The sequence below is a fragment of the Gobio gobio genome, assembly GCF_949357685.1.
Source record: "Gobio gobio genome assembly, chromosome: 3".
Lineage (NCBI taxonomy): Eukaryota > Metazoa > Chordata > Actinopteri > Cypriniformes > Gobionidae > Gobio > Gobio gobio.
The window spans coordinates 38307671-38325458 of record NC_137099.1 but is presented as its reverse complement, the minus strand read 5'-3'; the positions used below and the strand labels follow the sequence as shown (position 1 = coordinate 38325458).

General features: G+C 35.9%; 2 protein-coding genes across 8 annotated transcripts in view; one reads left to right on the top strand and one right to left on the bottom strand.

Annotated features, from left to right (window-relative positions):
• Window positions 1–29: 29 nt before the first annotated feature.
• On the bottom strand, window positions 30–4870 carry gpalpp1 (GPALPP motifs containing 1). Of its 6 annotated transcripts, none has more exons than XM_079813454.1 (8): window positions 4686–4870; window positions 4358–4487; window positions 3525–3671; window positions 3263–3415; window positions 2889–3153; window positions 2111–2275; window positions 1857–1958; window positions 30–731 (listed from the first exon to the last, which is right to left on the bottom strand). In XM_079813454.1, exons 1-8 carry the CDS (start codon window positions 4765–4767, stop codon window positions 513–515), a joined length of 1263 nt encoding a protein of 420 aa, XP_079669580.1. In that variant the 5' UTR covers window positions 4768–4870; the 3' UTR covers window positions 30–512. The 6 variants fall into 6 exon arrangements, with proteins under 6 accessions (XP_079669580.1, XP_079669582.1, XP_079669585.1 ...); XM_079813456.1 differs by having other exon boundaries at window positions 4692–4868; XM_079813459.1 differs by having other exon boundaries at window positions 4342–4487; window positions 4686–4865.
• Window positions 4871–4982: 112 nt separating this feature from the next.
• Window positions 4983–17788, top strand: part of pibf1 (progesterone immunomodulatory binding factor 1) — a 46569-nt gene continuing 33763 nt past the window's right edge. Inside the window, exons 1-9 of one of the 2 annotated variants that reach the window (XM_079813451.1) lie at window positions 4986–5044; window positions 5266–5595; window positions 5726–5826; window positions 7714–7912; window positions 8083–8202; window positions 12968–13101; window positions 13365–13473; window positions 15984–16165; window positions 16475–16600. In XM_079813451.1, coding sequence (XP_079669577.1) covers window positions 5347–5595; window positions 5726–5826; window positions 7714–7912; window positions 8083–8202; window positions 12968–13101; window positions 13365–13473; window positions 15984–16165; window positions 16475–16600 — 1220 coding nt within the window. In that variant the 5' untranslated portion in view covers window positions 4986–5044; window positions 5266–5346. Of the gene's footprint in view, window positions 5596–5725; window positions 5827–7713; window positions 7913–8082; window positions 8203–12967; window positions 13102–13364; window positions 13474–15983; window positions 16166–16474; window positions 16601–17788 lie in introns of both variants that reach the window. The other variant, XM_079813450.1, reaches the window with a different exon arrangement.

The window sequence follows — 17788 nt, the reverse complement described above, 5'->3', positions numbered from 1 at the left end:
AAACTGTATAATAATGAGACAAAAACAATGACGCAATACAAAACGTTTTAATGGTTCTAAGGTAATAATCATTTTCTTTAAGCAAAATATAAAATCTTTCTTTTAATTTTGGGTTGAAATATGACCTGAACTTGACATATTCTAAACATATAGGAAAATACACACTGGTGAACAATACATGACCCCAAAACATAAAACGTATTATTATTACCATTATTCAGTGGAATGATAGGACAGGATATCACTGAACATGAACACCAATACTAAAGTACTTTTTAATTTAAATTGTTTTTTTATAAGCCACAAAAATCACTGATTATTTTAATGCATTATCTCTTACAATTAGACATTGGTATATAAAAAGCAAATTGCAGAGGAACAGTCAGTCCTCCAATTTTACATATAATTATCAACATGACCCATAATATTTTGATGATGATAATGTTTCAAAGATTCCAGCCCAGTACGTCTCAACGTTCTTGACAACATCAGATGAATGCGTTTAATGTCCCTCATAGGAACATGCGGTCTTTGCTGTGTGAAAAGCGGGTGTTGAGCTCTTCTGACTTCTTGAGCAAAGCTTTTTTCTGAGCCTCATCAAAGCGATTGACTTGGAGGTCCATGTCTCTGTCGAAAGGTCTTCTCTCCACAGGCTTGTTAGCATCCTCCTCAGCTTTTCTCTTCATCTTCTTAGTGTGCAGACTAATGAGAGATTCACCTCGCTTGGACTCCTAAAAAGAGATGGCATTTTGAGACAAATGTTTTTATACTCAAGCAGTAACAACTCTGCATCTAGCACACTAAAGGTGTAGTCCATTCAAAAGGCCCATTAGAGTGAGCTACTCCAATTCGGATATTATCTGATATAAAATTTCCCCTAGATCCCTGGTTCTCAAACAGGGGACCAAGAGCCACTGCTATTTTAGTATCATTTAGATATGATTATGGATTTAATTATTTTTTATTTTTAGATTTTCTGTTTTCATTTTAATTGTAGTTAAAGTTTTAGTAATTGTGTCATTTGTATAAGTTTTTTTTTAAATTTTTATATTATTTTAGTTTTAATTACCTAAATTAATAGTTTTAGTTTCAGTTAGCAAACTTGAAAGCAAAGGGGGTTGCATCACTAAACTTTTGGCATCACTAAATGGATAGTGGTCCATTTACCTATCTGTGAATAATATACTATTTACAATAAATAAATTAAGACACACATAATGGTTTTTATATTGTACAAACTGTATATTCTATCCACGAACCCATCACAGAAAACAAAAAAGATTTATAAGCTGTTTTCCACATTTGTAATACATTTTAAAGGTGCAGTGTGTAGTATTTATGAGGATCTATTGGCAGAAATGCAATATAATATATGCATAACTATGTTTTCAGTGGAGTATAAAGACCTTACATAATAAACTGTTATGTTTTTATTACCTTAGAATGATCCATTTCTATCTACATACACCACAGGTCCCCTTACAGTGAAGTCACCATTTTGCGCCGTAATGTTTCAGTAGCCCTAAATGGATAAACTTCTCTTCTCTACTTTTACTTCAGCGCTCCTCCTCTCCATCTCACGCTCATAGCAGACTAACGGTTGGAGGGGAGTGGTTAAGGATATTAAAACCCAAGCCGTCAAACTGCCATCATCAGAAAGGGAACGCCATTCCAGACCGGAAGTTTCTTTTCAGATTTCGATTAAAGATTACCACGGCAAACCATTTCTTTCTGTGTATTAACTTGCACGGATTAATTGTTCACCCTAAGAACTGTAATGTGTGCTAACAAAGTAAATAAGATCGATTTTGATTTCATGAAGACTTTAAAGTTGTATTTAACTGAAAATAACTTACATTATATTTTGACACTTTCTCAGCCATCTCAAGCTCTTTCTGAGGCAGACGAGGCCCATCATCCTTGGTGGATTCACCTTTTTCCTTAGCCTCTCGTCGCTCCTAAGAAAGACAAACAAGAAGGGAATTTCCAAACAATCCCAATGTAAAAAAAAAAAAAATCATCTGCAAAATCATAAATGATATCATTGGTAAATCTACAGTAAGTATCCACACAACAATCTCCACATTGCACATCTGAATCGCTAACTCACCCTAGCTTTCCGCTCACGGTCAGCGGGAGTGTCCGTCCAGATTGTGCGGTCTTTGTTTTCAGGGCCTGATCTTTTCTTAAAGGTCCGTGCTTCCAGGCCCACATGCTGCAACTCAGGAGGCAACTCTGTCATCCAGCTCTCTCTGGAGATCACTTCTGGGCCAGTCTAACAAAAGAAGAGTCCCGAGTCAGAGAATAAATGAACATTGAGTGTTAAAACAAATTAATCAGCCTCTTCATTGATGTTGTACAAGTACTGCGGAAAACACATATACATACATATACATATATATGAAATAGAAAAAAATTGAAATAATACAAAATAGAACTAGAAAAAGTAAATGCTACTACTATCAGGGTTAATATCGATAACTTAAACTATTAAAAGTATTACTATTTTTACTTTGTTTGTTAATTGAAATAAAGATTAAATAAAATAATATAGAAATATTAGACAGAAAATATTATTATATTATTTCAGTTAGTTGCCAAGGCAACATTTCTAATTTTCATTTAGTTTAAGTTGAAGAATTAAAATAAAATAAAAACTAAATAAAAATCTAATTAAACCTAAATCGTAATATTATTTAAAACTAAAAAGACAAAATCATTTAACAAAAATACTCAAATAAAATATTAAAATTAAAATGAAAACAGAAAGTAGTATATGAATAACACTGGCTACTACTTCTAATACATTTTTATAATTATTATTAAAAATATATTCAGCTGTACTAGCTGAATTAATGGAGAAAAAAGCTACATAGAAATGCACTTACATCCACTCCTGTAAGTTTGTCTTTCATTCTTTGAGCTCTTCTTTCAATGTCCAATGCCACGGAGGCCTGGGACGGTCCTTTTGATGGCATTGGTCCAATAACATAATCATCATCTTCTTCACTGCTTGACAAATCTGGAGTATAACCTGGTGGTAGAGCTGGTCCTGAAAATCCACTGGCATCTTCTTTTTCCCCCTCTTCATCTTCATCTTCATCTTGTTTATTAAAGCCTGGAGGTAGAGCAGGTCCTATTGCAGCTGGCCTGCTGGAAAAGCCAAAAAACTAAAATTAATTCAATCAACATTTACATTTAGGCGTAAAATTAGAATAAATATAACAGTGTGTGATACTACCAACCGTTTAGTTCCTCTTACCGTTCAGGAGATTTGTCTTGCTTCCGATATTCTGGGGGTAGAGCTGGTCCTAAAACCCCTCTGGTATCATCTTTTGCACCATTGCCATCTTCATCTTCCTCATGATCTTGTTTTTTGAATCCTGGAGGGAGTGCAGGTCCTAGTAAAGGTGGCCTGGAGATGCAAAATGTAATTCATTCAAGACTTCGATCGATTGGGATGCTGAAATTGCTATATAAATGACCATGTGTGATACTATTAACGTAGTAATAGTGTTTATTACTCTTCTGGTGACTTGTCTCGCTTTTGATATCCTGGGGGAAGCGCTGGACCAAAGAAACCATCATCCTCCTCCTCCTCCTCCTCCTCCTCATCATCATGCTTATCGGTTTGCTTTATATCCATCTCATCTTTCACGATGCCTCTGTTGCTGTTAAAGAATCACACAAGTAAAAGTAAGAGCAAATACATTTTTCTGCAAGACAAAATGACCCTGTAAAGCCTGACATTAAATAATAGACAGTTGTTTTAATATAACACTGTATTGAACCTTTAGACAAAATATTAAGGAAATTATCTTTATTTGTATTTTATGTTTTGTATCATATTTGATACATCAGGCTTTTATGACCTATGTCCACACTTGAGAAAGAACATTTCTGAGCAACATTATACAATTTAGTGTAGTTTTTGTTATTTACATGGCCAAAAAGTAAGATGAAATGTTGATAGCTTGTAATGTAAATTTTTTTTTTGTAACACTATGAGACTGCATTTAAATATCAGTTGTATATCCTTAAGTGCTTAGTTTCCTGATCAAAGCTCAGTAGTTTTAATTGTGTGGGACAAAACATAGAATGCAATGCAATATAATGACGAATAAGAGATGTGCAAATAAACATTCCTCAGAAGCCGGTTGTATAATATTCAATACTTATATATTAACATAATTTACAAAGATTAGAAATTCTGAAATATGATACAGTAGGCATTATACTACTTGGATACATTTAGGCTATACATGGATACATTGAAAGTGGTTAATTTTTGACCAAACACTTCATTAGCTATGAATCCCTAAGAGACAAGAAAAAACATACTTAATAACTACCATACTTTAAAGAAGGCCGGTTCCCAGATGATGAGTATTTGGCTCTCTTGAACACGACCTCCTCCTGATCACTGTCCTCACATGAACTTGATGACTCTGAAGCTTTATACAGTGGAGGCAAAGCTGGACCTATGACTGGAATTATTATCATTTATTATTTATTGTGTAATTATTTGCACTCAGATCTAAACTAAAGAATTGAATGACCTAATCGTTTTTGCAAAACAATATTGACAGAAACAAATGCAGCCAGCCTTGTTATGCATTTGCAAAATAATAATAAAAAAATGAAGTTTACAAAGCAGCTACTACAACGTGCATGTGTAAACATACTTGCACCTTCTTCATCTGAATCATCATTGTTGCTTTTTCCCAACGTCGGTGGCAGAGCTGGTCCAATGTTTTGATTAGACATCGCCAAATTATCGTGTTAGAAAAATAATAAAAACAGACATTTATTTGTTCACAAACCCAGAAATATGCTACGACAGAATGAACAAATCTCTTATTTCCGGTTTGGAATTTGAGCTGAATTTCAAAATAAGAGTTCTGTTCAGGCGGAATCCTATAGGTGGCGCGTTATTTTGTATCATAAGGGTTTCTGAAGAGACGCTCTTTAACGCAAACTTCACTTCTCTTCTCTGTTGTCATCCGTTGTTGTTTCTATGGGCGGCGGGACGCTTAAACAGTCGGTATGATAAATAATCATAAAACACTTTTTTTTCAGCTTTCACATACATTTAAACTTTTTTCGTGTTTTTCTTGTCATGAGGCTACGAAGGTCAGGTTGTTAACCTAAAATAACCGAATTTGCCCAACTGTCTTAGTGACCAGCGCCTTATCCGTTAATTCTTTCCTTGAGCTTCTGATCTCCTGTCCTGACACTTGACTACTAATAATCCACATTTCCCAGTTTTAAAACCAGCTTTGAGGAACAGTCTTCTTTCCTGACATGCCAAGTCTGTAAGGACGCGTTGACTGGATATTTGTCGATATGCCACCCAAGAAGCCAAAGGACGCAACGGCAAACATCTCCAGCTCCATCGAGTCTGAGGACATCAGTCTGGAGACAACAGTCCCCACAGAGGACATATCGTCTTCGGATGAGAAAGATGGGGCAGGAAAGGTCACAAAACAGCTTCTGGAAAGAAAACAGCTGCTTCATAACCTTCAAAAACTGAAGATAGAGCTGTCACAGAAAAATCTACTCATGGACAACCTGAAAGTGGACCACCTTACCAAGGTAATGGTGGATTAATAAAAAATAAATACACAAAATGCGTTTTTTTTTACATTGAAAAGTATTTGAGGAGTATTTGACCCTTGTTTGTTTACCTGTGAGTGTTAACATTATTATTTTCACAATAATTTAGATAGAAGAGCTGGAGGAAAGGCTGAATGATGCTCTCCATCAAAAACAGGTGCTCACTCTGCGTCTGGACAGCCAGCTCAAACTACAGCAGGATGAAAACAGGTACATTTACATACAGTTAAAAAAAAAGATAAAAATACAGTAAATATTGTGAATTATTATTACACTTTAAAATAGCTGTTTTCTTTTTTAAAGAAGTAGTTCACTTTAAATTGAAAATTAACCCATGATGTACTCTCCCTCAAGCCATCCTAGGTGTATATGACTTTCTTCTTTCTGATGAACACAATCAGAGTTATGTCAGGGTCCATTGAGTTTGAATCTCAAAAAAGTGCATCCATCCCTCACTTACTCCACACGGCTCCCGGGGGTTAATAAAGGCCTTCTGAAGCAAATCAATGGGGTATGGTAAGAAAAATATCCATATTTAAAACTTTATAAAGTAAAATATCTAGCTTCCACCAGACCGCCTTGAGTATTTCTCTTGGAAGCATCAGGATATTTTCAATATAACTCTGATTGTGTTCGTCTGAAAGAAGAATGTCATATACACCTAGGATGGCTTGAGGGGGGAGTAAATCATGGGCTAGTTTTCATTTTAAAGTGAACCACTTCTTTAATATATAAGGATCATGTGACACTGAATACTGGAGTAATGATGCTGAAAATTCAGATTTATCATCATATAAATTATACTATATTTTAAAACATATTAAACAGAAAACTGTTATTTTAAATTGTAATAATTTATAATATGTTTGATCAAATAAATACAGCCTTGGTGATCCTAAGAGACTTCTTTCAGAAATATCAATATACTGTATATCAATATATGTATTCAAGCGATGAATGGGCCAAGATTGTAGAAGAGAGGTGTCCAGAAGCTTCTAAGCACTTAGAGACAGCGTTTTTAAATTTTAAAAATGTGCACAATTTAAATTTTAGGGGTTGAATAATTTTGTATATTCTCAGAATCACTCTAATGTGTATTAATAATCTTTCTATAATAGTTTACTGATTCCTTTGTTGAATTGTTTTCAAAAAATCTTTCATAGAACCTTGCAAGGGGTTGAATAATTTTGAGTGCAACTGTATAATTATAATTTAAGATTATTTAATAATAATACCCTGTCTTGGACAAAAATGTTTTTAGGGAAATGTAACCGTTTATTGAAGACAAAATATAGAAGTAAAAGAAATCAATGATGATTGAAAGATGTACAAATAAACATTCCTCAAAAGCCTGTTGTATCCTACATCATCACCATTTTAACACAATTTAAAAAAAAATCACACATGGATAATCGCATTAATCTAAGTTGCTACAGTCAGGTAAGTATATATCTTGAAATATTAATAACAATATATATATATAAAAAAATCTTGCATTTACTTTATTAAAAAATCATTAAAGACTTCACAGCAAAAACATGTACCATGAGGCTTTTATACTAAAAGGCCTTTTTACTTGCTAATAATCAGTAATCAATAATCAATCAGAGAGCCGAGGTCAGGTTTTTCAGCAAAGTTTTGATCAAGTTAGTCATTTAGAGGCATTAGTAGCAAATATGATATAGCTGGCTTTATAGAGTTTAATGAGGGATATACGCAACAAACTTCCACATTCTGTAAAACAGGTTGATTCGCTTACGGTTTAGGTCTTTTGTAAGTGCTTCGTTAAATATAGAGCTGTTTTACTCAAGAAACTTTTAAAAGAGCGAGCAAAGATGAGCACAACCGATGTCCAGACAGTGTATATGCAAAAAAAAAAATATTTTTTTCTCCTCACTAACATTTAGATATTAAAATAAAACGGCAACAATATAAAGAACTACCTAGGTTAGCTGATTATCTTAAAAGTCCATAGATATCACCACCTGTTTGTGCTGCCGTTAACACTTTCTCCAACAAGCAGAGGCAATGAGACCTGTTGTCCTGTTGGTTCATGTGACATTCAGCATAAAGCCTATTTGGCTTCTGCTTATGCAGGAAGCAGCAAGCCCTGAGGAAGCAGGAGATGGACACCATCATGCTCAGACAGAAGCAGCTGGAAGAGACAAACAGTCAGCTGTGTGATCGAGCAGGTGATCTCCGCAGGAGCTTGAGGGACCTGGAGCTGTCTGAGGAGAAGTACATTGAGCTGAAGGACCTGCCTGAGGACAAACTCACCATCCCTGAATATGTGGCGGTGAGCACTGAGTTATAAACTGTTGGAAATGAAGATTTTTAGATATATTTATGGGTGCTGTTGGTTCCTCCCATTAACAAACTTGTGGGCCGAGGATATTTAAAAGCTATAATACGTGCGTGTGTGTGTGTGTGTGTGTGTTTGTGTACATGTATGTTTTCTTTATATAGATTCGGTTCTATGAGGTTGTGACCCCTCTGAGGACTCTTGCGACTGAGCTACAGGTGAAAAAGGCTAACCTGACCGAGGATATGGACAGTCACCGCAACCAAATTAGATCACTAATGGAGGTGTGTGAAAAATATTTTCTTCCCTTTTTGGATACCATTTTTAAAACTTAAGTCTTAAAGTCCAAATGAAACCTTTTTTTCCTAAATGTATAATATAGAACTTATTGTGAATGATCATCCATGCATACCGGTATGTTTCATTTGGTGAAAACGGAAGACTTCTTTCTGGAGATATATTCAGGACTTCTTCATCCTTTAGTCCACTTCAACTCATTTAACTGCATTTTTTGTTAATTTGATTAAGATTTTACATAAAAAAACATACTAATTTAAAAGTAATAAGCTCTTTTCTATCCTGTTTTTGAACTCCCTTTCGAACACTCAGTTTTGATAGCCAGGCATTCAAGACTTGGAAGTAAACGCCCACTGCTATAATTGGGTAACAGTTTTGCATATTAAAATAAGTAAGTACTTGGAGTTACCACAGTCATATTTGACAAAGGATGACATACAGTTTTTCGTGTAAATGGAATTATGAATTGTTTGTCACACTGTCGTACATATAGGCTATCCATAGTTCCTTAATTTCGATAAAGTGAAAAACATATACATTGTCATTTGCAGTGTTGTGTTTTAAATAACATGAAACGTGTTGTAATGTCTTACTGATGACAAAACAGAAGATGTCAGAAGCTTTTATTCAGAATTACAGCAAATGGCTTCGATCATAACAACAAATGCAACATTCTCTACATGCTTTCTTCTGTATCCGATAATACAATGCATTAAACCCATAAATGCTGAAGCAAAGGAAAGAACAGCGAATCACAACTATTCAGTTTGACTGCGGTTTGCTTTAACGATTCCGATTCTTATCGATTCCTAATTTTGATTCCAATAAGGTAAAAAAAAACCTTAAATATCATTCACATTTATTCTAAGTCTTATTGTAGAACATTTCATTGTATCTGAATACCATGAACAAAAATCAACGGGCTAAAGAACACTTGCACAAGGAACTTTTGCCTGTGGTTTAAGAATACCATAGCAAAAACAACTAGCCTAACTAATATACATTTCAAGCATTGTTAAAGACAAGTAAACACTCAGTAATTAAAAAAGAACAAATAAACAAAGTAGCAATTGCACAAATAAATACAACTGAACAAATATATGATTGAAATAAAAACATTTTCAGCTATTCAGGTACAGAAACTGATCAAATGTAAAATAACACTGCAACACTGTTTTTATAAAAATATTTTTACATATTTTTGTGTGTATTTGTCCGTTCATGTGCAAAAAGACAAGGAAGAGAACTTATTTCATCACTATGATAAGCTGTTCTGTGCGCACGCATTCTTGGATGTGTGTGCACTGCAGCACAGAAAACAGCGTGTAAACCTTTTGCGCTTGAATGGTTTAACATCACATTAAAATGTGCACACAGGAACCGATAAGTGGAATCGAAATGCACGTTTCTTACCAAATCACCGGTTCTTGGACATTTGGAACCGGTTCTCGATACCATCCCTATTATGTGACAAAATCTGAAACGAGTAATTTTCTGTGCTTTCAATAAAAGCTGTTTTTGTTGAAAACGAGAAAGTTTTGATTTCTGAAACTTACAGAATATTACCTCCTTATATGTCAAAAGATCAAGGAAATTAGATTTCCCAATTCATGACCCCTTTTAACAGTTTTGAGTTGCAAGATGACAACTATCCTGATTTGCTATTCTAGCTTGCGTTGGTATGATCGCAGAATCAATAATTCCAGACAGCTGTGGAAAATGTTTAATTATTATACTGTTTATTTCTTATTGACATTCATTTCATTTATTTAAACAGGGACAGTGTAAAATATACATTAAACCTTAAAAAGGAGAGATGCATTTTACCAGGCTGTAGCACTTGTGCTAATTTACACCTGGGGCCCGTTCTTCGTACCTCGCTAACTCAGTTAGCTGGATTTGATTGTTGACGATTTGACATGATCTCGGATTGTTTGGTTCTTCGAAGCTCATCCTGGACTTGTTGTCATAGTAACAGGTCCGTAAGCTTAAACCTGCTCGGAGCAGGCTTATTTCATGTAAACAGGATTATATTGCATCTTGAGGTGATACTTAAAATCTGTCCCATCCACTGCTACTTTATTACAAGAGTGCATTACTGAACCAGGGGCAATAATAATAATTTTAAATAATAATATAAAAATGTTATATTGTATATGTATATGAGAATGTATAATGTTGTGTATAATACTATAGACAGCCACTTGATTGAGCGATTTATTTGTGATGGAATAATTATTTTATATAATTTTATTTTTATTGGTTTACACACATGTTGTACAGTTAATCTGAGCCGTGCATTAAGTGATCACGGATATTGTGGGAGTGGCTTGATGCAGCGTAAGAGAGGATAATTTGATAATTTGATCTTGACCCATAAGAAACTTGAATACTGTCACGTTACAAATCTGCTTCAAATTGAATTAAAAATTAAATTACAACATTGAAATAAAAATGTAAAGGGTGTACAAATACTGTATAAAATCTTGAATATAAATAATTGGTAATCATGTTAAAAAAAAAAACATTTACAGGGCTCCAGACTGCGACCAAATGGTCGCATTTTGCGACTAAAATTTGAGAGTGTGCGACTGAATTTTACATCCAGTTGCACATGTGCGACCAGTAAATTTGCCTGCTGTCATACTGGAGAAATTAAGAAAATACACTTACTATTTATAATTGATAGACGTTATATCTGTCAAATTCTATCTTTCCCAGCCGTTTCTATATGAGATAATATTAAACTATTTGTCCGTGATGCATTTTTGCTATTCGCAATCCAGAAGAGAGAGAAAGCTCTCTCTCTCTCTCTCTCTCTCTCTCTCTCTCTCTCTCTCTCTCTCTCTCTCTCTCTCTCTCTCTCTCTCTCTCTCTCTCTCTCTCTCTCTCTCTCTCTCTCTCTCTCTCTCTCTCTCTCTCTCTCTCTCTCTCTCTCTCTCTCTCTCTCTCTCTCTCTCTCTCTCTCTCTCTCTCTCTCTCTCTCTCTCACGTGGAGCTACAGCGAACACAACACCACAGTCAGCTTAATGAGTGACGATGGACAAGAGAACTACACAAAAGTTTAGTCTGCTTAAACTTTAGGGATGTGCTGTGATATTAAAATAAATTTATTTTCAATTTCGGCTTCCAAGAATTATAAAAAGATGATATGAGGTAAAACTATTCCTATAGCCGTGTTCCGTCGAGCTCATCCTTCCCTTCACAGCTGAGCTGTCATTTCTCCCTAAACCTAAACTAAATGTCAGAATCAGTGATTGTTGTAAACTGCAGTCTCTACTGTTGCTAAACTGCGGGATGTGTTTGATAATAAAGAGCTATTAAATGCACAATAATCCGCGCAAGAGACGCTGTTTCCAACTTCAAGGCAGCTTATGCGTGTGTGCTACGAAATGGATGGACCGACTTTCACTAGACTTTGTGTGCGCATTTAAACCATCAAATAAACAAATAGCCTGTGTCAAAATGACCGGATTGGAGAGTAGTTACTGTAACAGTTTATATCTAAAATGGGCGTAAATAGTTTGGAGAAATAGGAGAATATGATATTTTTAGTTCTGCATTCGGTCTTAAAGGGGCAGCGTCTAATAAACCTGCAGACGACTGAGCCATTAATTCGAAACGAACAAAAGGCAAATAGAAAATATTCACATCTCTTGAATGAATAACTTTAGCTTTTATAAACATTAATCTATCAATTTATACAGTGAAAACTATGCAGTGTTATTTTATATTTCATTACTTTATCAGATTTCTTTGTAGGTTTGTTCTTTACTGTAATATTAATGTTAGCAGACCTTCCGAATGCCTGCACACTGGTCCATTTACAAATAGATGTTTTATATTTTTGTTCAAACATTGCTGTTTCTTTTGCTATATATATTTTACTTTTCAGATTATAAAGCCATGTTAATTATGTTCTTAATGATGTTTTTTTTTTTCATAAAAAAAAAAAAAAATACAGTATAATAAAAAGAACTGATAAGTACCGGATCGATAAGCAGTATTGGTAAGAGTAGTAATATCGTTAAAACCTTAACGATACCCATCCCTATTTGTAATACAGTGGAAATTAGTAGATTTGGTTAGCATGTTGATTTACAGTGTACGCCCCTAAAATTTCTGGTTGTGCCCCTAAAATTTTCAGTTGGGGGCCACTGTGCTCCTAGTGAAAAAAGTTAGTCTGGAGCCCTGATTTATAATTTATCTATTATAACTTTTATGTTGGTTTGGTCGTTTGGCTGTTTCCTTATAAAGGTTCAGAAATTCGTGGGTTTTTTTTGTGTAATTTGTCAAGTTTTTTTGCCAGGTGGCTTTTTAATTATATGATGTCATTACGTTGCTGTCTTGACGCCAGCCAATCGCTGCATTGCTGATCGTGGTTTCGAGTATCGATCCATCTGCCCTCTTCAGGGAACACAAGAACGCGCAGTGATCTTAGATCATTTAATCCAGTTATTTTAATCCAATCCGCAAATTCGTTTGAAGAACCAAATTAGCCAGAGATCAGTTATCACGATTAAAAGATCTGGGGTCTGTCAAATCATCTTAGATGTATTAAGCGAGGTACGAAGAACGGGCCCTTGCAGTCCCTGGACAGACTGATGTAAACAACAAACATTTATCCCAGAACAACATTAAAATAATCAAACCCTACATTCATTCTACAACATACATTTACAAATACACTCTCACCTACACATCAACTACTAAACATTATGTGAACATTATTCATCACTTCTTCACAACCAGAGTTATGAGGACGAGAGGAGAGCGCGCTCCGAGCTGGAGATCCGCTGTCAGAGACTCACGCTGGAACTTGCTGACACCAAGCAACTTATTCAGGAAGGAGACTACAAACGAGAGAACTATGACAAAATCAAACGGTGAGTGGAATATCCTGCGTTGTGTTTGTTTCTTGAGTTGTACACATACAACTTCTGATGCCGCTGGACACATCCTCAGTGATGTTCCTGAAATCATTGGTTGTTTAAGGTCTTACAACATCATACACCCTCTTCCAGGTGACCCAGCTGGGTTATAAGCAATATTATAATCAACTGATTAGAATAAAAGTTTAATGATGTATGAATTGTTAATATTCAGTCCTTTAATACTGTGGTTGTGTCTGCGTATATGTTGTCCACAGAGAGAGAGATGGGTATGAAACGGAGGTGAGAGAGTTAAGGAAGAAGTTAGAAATACTGGACCTCACACACACTGCCCTGACCAAAGAGAGGAATGAGCTAAATAAAGAGGTAATGTGGTCTGAACACGCATAGGATTACTGACAGATCAGCAGGTCAGTTAGGTCAATTAATTAATTGGCCTATTGTTTAAATTATCGACATCTGGCACTGACAGTTTTGTTATTGGAAAAGAAACAATTTTCAGTTTATATATATAAATCCATTTTGCTGTAACGAGCTCAAGCATTTAAAGCGACAGACAAGCACCTGTTTAGAATAAACAGAACAATATCGTCCGTTGGTGTGGATGCTAATATAGTTATCTTTGTAGTTATCGTTCTTGGTGTGAACGGGCCTTATCTCTTCATCATGGCACCTGTTAGTGGGTGGGATATATTAGGCAGCAAGTGAACATTTTGTCCTCAAAGTTGATGTGTTAGAAGCAGGAAAAATGAGCAAGCTTAAGGATTTGAGCAGGTTTGACAAGGGCCAAATTGTGATGGCTAGACGACTGGGTCAGAGTATCTCCAAAATTGCAGCTCTTGTGGGGTGTTCCTGGTCTGCGGTGGTCAGTATCTATCAAAGGTGGTCCAAGGAAGGAACAATGCTGAATCAGCGACAGGGTCATGGACGGCCAAAGCTCATTGATTCATATGGAGAGCGAAGGCTGGCCCGTGTGGTCAGATCAAACAAACGAGCTACAGTAGATCAAATTTCTCAAGAATTTAATGCTGGTTCTGATAAAAAGGTGTCAGAATGCACAGTGCGTCACAGTTTGTTGCATATTGGGCTGCATAGCTGCAGACCAGTCAGGATGCCCATGCTGACCCCTGTCCACCGCTGCAAGCACCAACAGTGGGCCCGTGAGCATCAGAACTGGACCACGGAGCAATGAAAGAAGGTGGCCTGGTCTAATGAATCAAGCTTTCTTTTACATCACGTGGATGGCCGGGTGCGTGTGCGTGGCTTACCTGGGTAACACATGGCACCACCAGGTGCACTATGGGAAGAAGGCAAGCCGGCGGAGGCAGTGTGATGCTTTGGACAATGTTCTGCTGGGAAACCTTGGGTCCTGCCATCCGAGTAGATGTTACTTTGACACATACCACCACTTAAGCAGTGTTCAGACCATGTACACCCTTTCATGGTTCAGGAATGGTTTGAGGAGAACAACAACGAGTTTGAGGTGTTGATTTGGCCTCCAGATTCCCCAGATCTCAATCCAATCGAGCATATGTGGGATGTGCCGAACAAACAAGTCCGATCCATGGAGGCCCTACCTTGCAACTTACAGGACTTAAAGGACTAGTGGAGGGCTGTTTTGGCAGCAAAGGGGGGACCAACACAATATTAGGAAATAATGTTATGCCTGATCAGTGTATACATAACAACTGTGATGCACTGTGTATTCTGACACCTTGCTATCAGAACCAGGATTAACTTCCTGAGCAATTTGAGCTACAGTAGCTCGTCTGTTTAATCGGACCTAGCTCTGACCAGTTTTGATAGATACTGACCACTGCAGACCGGTAACACCCCACAAGAGCTGCAGTTTTGGAGATACTCTGACCCAGTCTTCTAACTATCACAATTTGCCCCCTTGTCAAAACTTCTAACACAAACTTTGACAACAAAATTTTCACTTTCTGCATAGAATTTTGTGTTTTGTCTAATATTTACAGTGTTTTGTCCTTTTCCTTGGTGGCATGGTTTGGTCATACATCCTTAAAAGCAAGAAATTCCTTAAACCAGATCATTAAATGGTCTAGTCGGTTGGTTGGAGAGTCACAGTTGTATCCAGCATCCCTGTATACTAGACAGTTACAGAGGATGGCTACCTCTATTTTAAATGATGACTCCCACCCTTTGCACAGTGAGTTTAAGCTTCTTCCCTCTGGATGGAGGTTTTTAGTCCCAAGATGCAGAACAAAGCGGTATAAAAGCAGCTTTATTCCTGCAGTTTTAACAGTGTTGAATAATAAATAGGGTTTTTTCTGTCTATGTATGTTTATATAGGTATAGGTATATGTAGATATGTAGGGATGTGTATTTGTATATGAAGGTACAGGTTTATATACTAAGTCTTGAGTGGTGGAGCCTTGAGCACATGTATCATGTAATAATAATAATAATTATTATTTTTATTATTATTATTATTATTTTTTTCCCTTTTTTTTGTTTTGTTTGTTTTTTGTTAGTTACGGATGCCTTTTACTCATTATGTCATCATACTGCAAAACAAATTTACCTGCGGGTATCAATAAAGTAACCTAACCTAACCTAACCTAACCTAACCCTAACCTAACCTAATATATCCCACCCATTAACAGATGCTGTGATGAAGAGATGATCAGTGTTATTATCTTCACCTGTCAGTGGTCATAATGTTATGCCTGATCTGTGTGTATCCAGTAACAAGGTTACATAGTTTGTAACCAGCTCACTTCTGCTAACTAGCCAAGCAACTTATCAGCTGATGTTTATAATCTCACCCTATTATTCCGTTTGTCGTTAAATTTTCTTCTTCTGTTACTTATGTTACCTCTTTTTTTTCGCCACCTTTTCCTTTTCATCTGCAGGTAGCCACTCTGCTGCAGTCTGTAACATTGATGCAGAAGGACAAGGAATATCTAAATAAGCAGAACATGGAGCTTAATGTGCGCTGTGCTCATCAAGAAGACCGTCTGGACAGACTGCAGACCCAGCTTGAGGACACAAAGAAGGCCAGGGAAGATGCTTATGAAAAATATGTTGCTTCTAGGTATGTATGATAAATAATGTATAACAGAGAATGGTGCTTCCTGCTTACTTTTTCCCACTCTTAACTAAATGTATTCAGTTCAGTTATTTGAACAATATAGAGTTGGTCTGTAGTAAGAAGTGTTGCGTAATATGAAGAAATGGGCTAGGTCCGGTCTGGTATCAGATCTGACTCTAATATTACGCAACCTTTTAAGAATCTTAATATACTTTTCTTTCCAGCTGAGATCCATTAAGACTCTAATGTCTCACATCCTTTTTGTGTAGTCATCACAATGTAACAGTTGTGCTGTTTGCATCCCTCCACCAGAGATCACTATAAGACCGAGTATGAAAACAAACTGCGTGATGAACTGGAGCGCATTCGAATGAAGACCAGTCATGAGATCGAGAACCTGCAGAGGGCATCTAAAGAGATGTATGAGAGAGAGAACAGGTGAGAGCAAGCCTTCATGCTTCTGAGCAGATTTCTATCCTTGTTTACGATGGAAAACCTGGAAATGTGAGGGGAAGTTTAAAATCCAGTCCTGGAAATCTGAAATCTCTATAAAATAGTTTTAATGATTAAAATAAAAATTATTAAATTAATAAATTAATTATTTTAACCGTCTAGTAATAATGAATGACTGGGAATGCATATGTTAAAAAGTCTGAATATTGTTTTATGTTTTATGTTTTATAATCTGAACATTTGCATCCAGTTACAGGGAAAAAAACGGAAAAAAACAACCGGTTACTTAGCTGCAATCTTTGAAACTTCAGTCTATAGTGAACATTTGGTCTTCTCACACAGCTACTGCTCGCATGTAAAGCTCAGTTGCCTTAAAATGCAACTAGATGCTGGATTTAGTGAGCTTTTATAGTGCTAAATCATTTTCTAATAGGGCTGCTTGATTAAAAATGCTTGGTTATTTTGGTCAATATTGAAATCACAATTAATTAACATGATTATTGGTGGGCGATATTATCAAAGTCTTATTTCATTATATGAGTTATTTTAGATGTCAGTAAAATTTCACAAGTATCGATAGGGTACTTCAGCCAAAACTAATACTAGGTTAACTAATGTAGCTATGTAAAAGGTCCTCAAAACAGTTACAGAAGATAAGTAAACAGCCAGCAATACAATAAGAACAAATAAACTAATTACAAACAAAATGGACAAATAAATAAAACAGAACAAAAATGTAATAAATAAACAGTGCTTTAAGTTTTTCAGGAAGATGTACTAACAGTGGTATTCAGCTAAGTAATAGCCTACAACGGAAAGTAATCAAATATCACTACATAGTCTTCACTGTATACATTAAATATAGATTAATACTTTTTAAAGCTACAAAAGTTATTCGTTCAAGAGCAGTGAGAGATTGTCTTTGTCTTTTGTTGTTTGCTTAACATTAATGACACAGCCTGAAGTAGTAAAATTAGGCTTCTGTCACTTTAAGACCGAATGCAGAATCAGAATGAATTCATTCCAATTGAAACAAAAGGTGTCCATGTAAACATAGCTATTATTTCCACACTTTTGTGGGACTTTAATATCTGTGTAACTGTAAAAGTGGCATAAAAGTGGATTTCTACCACTTCTCAGCGGCAAAATATTGGTGTAGTCAGACAAAAATGT